Source organism: Heptranchias perlo, chromosome 33 (assembly GCF_035084215.1).
Source record: "Heptranchias perlo isolate sHepPer1 chromosome 33, sHepPer1.hap1, whole genome shotgun sequence".
In the NCBI taxonomy this organism is placed as follows: domain Eukaryota; kingdom Metazoa; phylum Chordata; class Chondrichthyes; order Hexanchiformes; family Hexanchidae; genus Heptranchias; species Heptranchias perlo.
In genome coordinates, this window is record NC_090357.1 from 25110001 (window position 1) to 25118701 (window position 8701).

The 8701-nt window shown below is 43.4% G+C and overlaps 1 protein-coding gene across 3 annotated transcripts in view; it reads left to right on the forward strand.

Moving 5' to 3' along the window:
- The window catches only part of chek1 (checkpoint kinase 1), a 32997-nt gene extending 24317 nt beyond the window's left edge, over positions 1–8680 (forward strand). For all 3 annotated transcript variants that reach the window (XM_067971070.1, XM_067971071.1, XM_067971072.1), the window contains exons 12-13: positions 301–402; positions 4264–8680. In XM_067971070.1, coding sequence (XP_067827171.1) covers positions 301–402; positions 4264–4359 — 198 coding nt within the window. In that variant the 3' untranslated portion in view covers positions 4360–8680. The remainder of the gene's footprint in view (positions 1–300; positions 403–4263) is intronic.
- Positions 8681–8701: the final 21 nt, after the last annotated feature.

The window sequence follows — 8701 nt, forward strand, 5'->3', positions numbered from 1 at the left end:
GCCCAATGTAGGAATGGGGAGAGCAGTGTGCGCAGGTCACTAATGTAGGAATGGGGAGAGCAGTGTGCGCAGGTCACTAATGTAGGAATGGGGAGAGCAGTGTGCGCAGGTCACTAATGTAGGAATGGGGAGAGCAGTGTGCGCAGGTCACTAATGTAAGAATGGGGAGAGCAGTGTGCGCAGCTCATTCTCTCCAAATGGGAGTAAAAAAGCCTGGCATCTGGGTGATGAGCTGGTGGTATGATTAATGTGGAGCCCTGAAGGTTAAAAGATTAACGTACAACTGTGCTGGTTTCCTAGGTGACCATATCAACAATGGACAGACGGAACAACAAGCTGATATTTAAGGTGAATCTGATCGAGATGAACGAGAGGATTCTGGTGGACTTCAGACTGTCCAAGGTAAAAATTATTTGTCAGTCACTCTTTTTATGCTGGGGACATGCAGATTTAGTTGAATTGTAGAATATTACTAAGTGTTTCCTTTTTTCTTTTGGCTTTTAGCCTTTTTCACTGATTTTTAAATTGACAGGATTACTATATTTTTTTTCTAATCAACCTTTACTCCATCCAAAAGCAGAGAGTTGCCAACCTACATGACCCTGAAGTCTCACCAGTTTTCAATTTCACAATGTTTTTGCTTCTGTATCTTCCACCTAAGATAATGCCCCTTCCCCACTATACAATCCAAATAAAAAAATGTAGTAAAAGCATTAAATTGTGCAGCCAGCAGAAGACTCCGTAAGTAAATCCAAATGTGTTGATATTCAATCTCTCCAGTTTTAACCTGGGTGTTCATTTTTTTTTGTCCTGATTTTCAACTGGATTTAGTTGAACTGAAAGTCTAGTAAGAAGTTAAGAAGCTTATTAAAAATGGCGAGCCCTGATTATTAGCTGTACTTGGGACTGGGGTAAAATGATGGCATCCTCCAAATGGGCATGCATTGGTTCTCTGCAAAAGGTTGCAAGTTTTGAACCAGTAGCTACAGTACGGTCAAATATCTCATTAATGTCTCCTCTGTACAAGATTGCCTCTAATACCAAGAGCGCTGTAATGCAATGACCCAGTATTCTTGCTGTTGAAGATGGTGAAATCTTCCTGGGGGGTTTTGCCTGGCATCACTGACCGAAAGTGCTGTTGGAGTCCAAGATAAACAGCTTATGCCAGCAACACTTGGTGCCAGGTTGCCCATACAGACCACCATGGTGTTTTTCCACATTAAACCTGCGCAGACACATCCACCTGACATCTGGGAATGGCCCGACGCACCATGAACAGTTGCCGTAAAATCGCCGTTGCAACTTTGGAGCAACTGCAAGTGCATGAACCTTGTGCGTGTGCAGTTTTCCCATTGTTAAATTGGTTCCGCAACGTAAACAAGGAGATTTGGCATCAGTAGGAACCAACACAATTACTGAAAACAGTTAGAAAAGGAACATTAGTGTCCCCAATGACTTTGGATGCTAATTTGGTTGAATCTGATGTCTAGTTTGTAAACTAGACCATGTAAACTATTGAACTCTGAATTGGCCCAAGTCCATCTGCAGATTTATGTCTGAAATCCAGACCTAGTCATGAGCCTCGGGGAGTGAAAGGCCAATTGGCTTCATGTCCAAAACCCCTGTGCCTTGCTGTGACGTGGGGGTTGGCTGAACTCACGAATAAAAATGTTTTGTTTTGCGTTTTTTAAAAAAAATCCCTTTTCTCCTCGAGGCACTGACGTGCTGGGGTATAATCCCACGGGCACTAGCAGGGGGCACCTCACCAAAATGACCATTCTTCATGTGACTGTTTGCTCCAGTGCCCTCAAGCCAGAGCCGAGTGAGTCTAATCTGCCCTCACCTGACACCCACACACATGCCTTTACCAGTAATGGGAATCCTGGCTATGTCTACATTTCACCCCCCCGCCTCTGTTTTCTCTTCTCCCTTTCTTAACCAAAGTAAAGCCTCCGGAACAGTTGTGTCTCCACTGCCAACGCTAACTCAGCACACACCAGCAATTCAACTTGTAATTTTCCTTGTATGGTGCATTTAACCATTGAACTATCAGGCAGCCCAAAAACAAAAGCTTTTAAACACAAAAATCCAGCAATTTTGCAAGCACTTGCGTGTGTAAGTAGGTGCAGCGTTTAGCAACTTTCTCATACTTGTTCCAGAGCTCTTTAGCTGGCCCCTGTATAATAGCTCCAACAGGCAGAGTGGGGGATGGGAGAAGTCAATACCAGGAGTCATCAGTTTTTCCCAATTGCAGTCAGTCATACAAAGGAAGAAAGACTTGTATTTATATAGCTCCTTTCACAACCGTAGGACGTCCCACAGTACTTCATTGGTTGTAAAGCACTTTGGAAGTGAAGTCACTGTTGTAACATAAAGACAGTTTCACAAGCTGACAGCAGCAGTGATGCCGAGTGCGGTGCAATCCCTTCCCTCAGTACAAATGTTTTGTCGGGTCTGCTGGGCAAATTGTCATCCAAGAGCGAGGAATTGGGAGCTTCAAATTACACGTTTACTAAATTTAGTGCTGGTGTTTCACCAGTAGTTAACCTATTGTGTATATTTGTGTATACGGCAATCTAGATAAGGTAACCCCTAACAAAATTACACACTGAAACCCCAAACTGGAGAAAAACACCACCCTAGTATAAGATGAAGGCTAGTGTTACAAAGCCGCTACCGACCAGATCTCTCACCTTCATGTTGGCAAGTTTCCACAGATTCTCAGTTCAACCAGTCTGTTCCTATCGCCTGTCGCTTCGCTCCTCCAGCGTGGTGACATTTAACGACAAGTCTTCCTCTTGGCTTCGGTCCTAGCTCTCGCTGGTGCTTCTAAATCGCCTCTCCCTGTATCTATCCAGGGTAGTGTCCTAGGCCCAACCATCTTCAGCTGCTTCATCAATGACCTTCCCTCCATCATAAGGTCAGAAATGGGGATGTTCGCTGATGATTGCACAGTGTTCAGTTCCATTCGCAGCCCCTCAAATAATGAAGCAGTCCGAGCCCGCATGCAGCAAGACCTGGACAACATCCAGGCTTGGGCTCATAAGTGGCAAGTAACATTCGCGCCAGATAAGTGCCAGGCAATGACCATCTCCAACAAGAGACAGTCTAACCACCTCCCCCTGACATTCAACGGCATTACCATCACCGAATCCCCCACCATCAACATTCTGGGGGTCACCATTGACCAGAAACTGAACTGGACCAGCCATATAAATACTGTGGCTACGAGAGCAGGTCAGAGGCTGGGTATTCTGCGGCGAGTGACTCACCTTCTGACTCCCCAAAGCCTTTCCACCATCTACAAGGCACAAGTCAGGAGTGTGATGGAATACTCTCCACTTGCTTGGATGAGTGCAGCTCCAACAACACTCAAGAAGCTCGACACCATCCAAGATAAAGCAGCCCGCTTGATTGGCACCCCATCCACCACCCTAAACATTCACTCCCTTCACCACCGGCGCACTGTGGCTGCAGTGTGTACCATCCACAGGATGCACTGCAGCAACTCGCCAAGGCTTCTTCGACAGCACCTCCCAAACCCGCGACCTCTACCACCTAGAAGGACAAGAGCAGCAGGCACATGGAAACAACACCACCTGCACTTTCCCCTCCAAGTCACACACCATCCCGACTTGGAAATATATCGCCGTTCCTTCATTGTCGCTGGGTCAAAATCCTGGAACTCCCTTCCTAACAGCACTGTGGGAGAACCTTCACCACACGGACTGCAGCGGTTCAAGAAGGCGGCTCACCACCACCTTCTCGAGGGCAATTAGGGATGAGCAATAAATGCCGGCCTCGCCAGCGACGCCCACGTCCCGTGAACGAATAAAAAAAAAAAGCTTTTTCTGAGCTTAAATCAGCAGCAGGAGCCTGGAGAGGAGCAAATGTTGCCTTTTAAATATCACAGTCCTGGGGGAGAAAAAAAGGAAAGAAAGACTTGCATTTATATAGCGCCTTTTATGACCTCGGGACATCACAAAGCGATGTGATAATGACCAGATGATCAGTTGAATAGTGCTGCTGCTGGGCCTGCTGTCTTAGGAAAAACTGTTGCTCTGCGGGGGGGGACCTGAGGGAGCATATTATTCCTGTATAAAATGACCGCCGCATCCCCAGTTTTAGCCCCAAATAGGAGCATAAGTTTCTAGTTTTGTATGTGAAGACTTGCGGGGTGAGTGTTTTAATACTTTGCAGTCCAGTTCTCTCCAGCATTGCCTCTTAATCCATGGGTTTGCACTGATTTTTTTTTCCTTGCAGGGAGATGGTCTTGAGTTCAAGAGGCACTTTCTGACCATCAAGCACAAACTGAATGACATCATCTACACTCAGAAGATCCTCATGCCTGTAACCTGATCTTTGAGCCCTTGCACTGCATCGCGTCTCTGCCTGGTCAAGGCTGCTAGTAGGAACTGTGCGGGATATCGGCTGGGATACCTTTTTCCACCCAGCTGGTGGACACTAAGGCTGTGAGCTTGTGTGTATGTTTGAGTGTTAAAAGTTAATCCCCAACTGTAGTTAATAGAGAGACTTTAAGTAATGGAGCATCAACTAAAATTGCTGTGCTTAAAAGCTGAGCAAATGCACCCATCAAATCTAATGCTTCTCTCTTTCCTCCCTCCCTCACCCCAACTCTGACTTCCAGTCATTCCTTAAATCTGCCAGGCTCGACAATCGGGAGCTTTGTCCAGTTGCATTTTTTTTTCAACAATGTTTGCTAAATTTCGTAGGCGTCTCCAATTATGTGTAACACTTGGATGAAATTCATCTGGTCACCCGACTTTTCAGTGAAGCTTCAGTAATTCCCTTGTCAAAATGCAGCTTGTGGGGGAAAATGTGTGATTGTTATCCGCTGAAAGATGAGAGTGAAGGGGACAGCAGAATCTTTCCCCCGTGGGCCTGTAAAATATTGCGGCATATCCCAACCTGTGGACCGGTCGGCTTCCAAAATGTTCAGGAAGTGTCATGCTTTTTTTGTTCTTTTTAAAAAAGAAAATAGTTTTCAAGTACTGTCCTGCAAAAATTCAGCTTAGACGAGGTGTGCCTTATCTGTAAGAGGTGGGGAGGTATGGTGCAGAGTTTAGAACCTGTAGATTGGGGGATGTTGTTGGGCTGTTTAGGTTGGGGGTTCACTTTTAAGATCATATTGTACGCGCAACGCTCCCAACGGTGAATTCTGAGCGTTTGATTAAAAACGCACAAATTAGTGAAGGAGCTGAGTTGTCGGGAATTTGAGACTCGCCAGTCACGCACTCTGAGAGCGAGTCAGCTATTGGGGTTATAGAATGCTGCAATCACAGATTTGGTGTTCACTTTGAGAATACTCAAATTTGAGCCTTTTACAAATCGGGCAGTAGTTACCTCACGCTTTTTTTGTTCAAATTATATATAAAAGGATCATGTGTGTGTGTGGAGTACTACATCTAGATATCGCTAGAATGCTCATCTGTGCAGTCTGATCGAGAGATCTTGTGGTGAAGGCGCTGGCAGGAGCTGTAGCTTCACAAGCATCAGCTGTGGGCTTTTGGATGCCCCACTCCGCGTGCAATGGTCCAATCACGCACCATGGATTGGCAGAAGATCCTCTCAATTGTTTTTGCAAATGGGATTCTCTAACTCGTGAATCAGATGCCCAATGAGACAGCTCCTTTTATTTTAAGTTTTTAGGAAAATATCCAGCTTGCATGGGATTGACAGCCTATATATTCTGGACTGTGTACTGTGAATGAGCAGTTACATTATAAAGCACATTGTAGTAAATCATTCACAATTTAAAAAAAAAACCTAGCCCTTTCAGGATTAAGTTAGACTCGAGGGGGCAGAAGGATTGAGCCAAAGTTCAGGTTCAGAAGTTAACACTCGCAATATTTTTTCCCCCCAGGCTAATTTTTATGAATGATTTGAGACTGGGTTTAAATGAATAGGGGGATATGGGCATTGCAGCGTGTGTGTGTGTGTGTGTGTGTGTGTGTGTGTGTGTTCGGTACATGGGCACTCATAGCCCGCCCTGCGCTTTATCCTAGATATCCTTCTGCTTCATATTACAAGATTATAGCATTGTCTGAGGAAGGGAGCAGTATTGCAGAAAGTAGAATCTACTAAAGGCTATAACCAGCTACAGCTATTTTACCACACGTAACAAGCAACACTGAGCACCACAGCGAGGAAGTTTCAAGAACTCCGAGTGGAGATCTGTGACTTAGTAAAGGGCCCATGAACTGTGGTTTCAGTTTAAGGCGCTGGGCACCATAAATGTTCAATAATTTTTTGAACGCAGCCAAAAAAACCCAAATTAGATCTACTCACTGCTGTGAATAGAGCTCGGTTTCATTTGTGGGAAGAGGGGAAATATAGCATATGCCTTTAGATACAAATTTTTGATTCAAAGATAAAGTTAAAACAGAGAATATTTTCTAAAAAATTATTTGTACTCCAGTTCACATTTCAAAAAAGTAGCAATTCAATGTTAAAACCCTTGAGTGATGTAGAGTTTCATAATCTCCCTCTAGTGCACTGGGCAGGGGAGCAAACCTTGTGACCTGCTGGAAGCTTTGGCAGTTACAGTGAAACAGCAGCGGCTGAACTGAGAGCTCCATGCAGCCCACACCAGGCTTGTACCTTGAGACTCCTCTCTCTCTCTCTCTCTCTCTCTCTCTGCAGAGCGCAGAAGGGTGAGACATTGCCTGTTTTTTTATGGTTGGAGTACCCATTTCTTTGACCGTATAAATAAAATCATGACAAAGATGTCTCAGTATCTTCTTTATTGGAGGGAGGAGAACCTATATTTGTTTTAAGCAATGAATGATTACTTCTTCAGGACTTGAACTTGGAGGGGTTACTGAGCCCAGCAGTGTGAAAGAGTGGATTTATCATCAATAGGTACTGCAGTCATTGACACACAGGGTCATTCTACAATCTCGCCTTTTAAGTGTACGTTATGTCCTATCGTTCCAGCTCTGAAATTCCTCCTGGGCAATTTCTTGGATAATATCAACACTTGTTTAAAGCCATTGACTCTTACAAACCAAAAGGATGTTACATAAAATTGGGAAGTGCTGGAAATAGACAGGTTCAACTAAGGGCTCCATTGAAGGGTCTTGACCCCCACCCCCAAAAAAAGACATTAACCTGTCTCCTGTCTCTTCAGATGCTAATGAACATGCTGTGTGTTTCCAGTAATTGCTGCTATTCTAGATTTCTGTCAATTGCAGATTAAGATTAACTATAATTCCATACTTTTATAATTTAAAAGCTGCTGTTTGTGAGCCCTTGTTGATAATTGAACTGATTGGGCTTTTATTTTCCCCTAATGTTGCCCCCAACACCCTTTCTTTTCTCAGTGTTGCAGTGTAACTCTCGCTCTTAATGATTCCCCCAGATGCCATGCTGGCTCGATGTTTCTTTTTGATTTAAAAAAGAAATAGACCAAGCAAAATAATTAGCCATAAAATCTTCAAATAATCCAATGTTTGGTCTGTACTTTTCATGTTTTCTGTTTGTATTTGTAGATTTATTTGTGTATGTGAAATTCTAACTCTTCTTTGGTATTGTAGAGTTTGAGATAGCTCGGTATGTTGAGGCTTATGAAAGCAGATCTTCTGTAGAAGGGGCAGCTGTTGGCAAGGACATGGCCTTTGGTCGACTTTGTTGCTTCAGGTCAGAAGCATTCTTACTCTTCAGATTTTTTTCACTTCAGTACTCCTGTATACCCACACTTCTCCAACCAAAAACTTTGGTTCAACTTTATGTCCCTGACACTTTAGATGCTAAAGCATTCCCTTTTTATAATTCAAACTGTTGCAGGTTAAGTCCTAAGTCCAAAGCCTACAATGGACGTGCAAGGCTTTCCGATTAATTGGATAGCTTACAGTGCATGTGACAAGGTTTCCTAGCTGATTCAATGGCTAATGTGCATAGCATTAACCGTTTCCCATAACTAGTTACCAGTTTGATCCTATTATTTTTTACCACAGCTAACTAGTGTTTGCTTGAATATTGATGAATTCAGGATACCTTTTTAACTGTGCTTTTAAGCTACCATTTCTAGATCTACTTTTAAGTTAGTGAATGACCCATTGTCTGACTGCAAAACAAAATCAAATCCCTTCTTCCAATACCACCACTGACCTATGTTTCCTTGTGTCACAGAGCTACTGTAGTGACAATGACATTGCACTGCAAGGATGCCTAGGCTGCTGTGGCTACAGCAAACTCAACTTGCACAGATAATGACTAATGTATAATGTGATAAGAACGTAGCAATATAATTGCATGGTATGGTAAAAACTGAGCTCTGCAGCTTTGTAGTAACCTTATCTAATACAAGTAAAATGTGAGATGCTTAGCAAATTGGCCTGTGCCTTAAGGGGAAGGATAGGTTAATCTCTCTTTAATTCTGACTAGCCCGTTAGGTATTTTCTATTTTGATTTTAGATTTCCAGCACTTTTTCTTTTCTCTATCCCTCTCTCTCTTTTTGCCCTGACCCACTTTCAGGAGCACACCTTAACTGACTTTTCCTCCTTAGTTTTATCTATCAAAGTTAATTCTGGTTGGTTTGTTTTACTAACTGGTTACAGAGCCTGTGTGCTGATACTGTTTGTCATTCTGAAAGAGTTTCTAAGACAACTTTAAAATGTGAGGAAAATTTTGGAATAATGAATAAAGAGATTTTCTGTATGTGTATGCTGCTTTATTTTC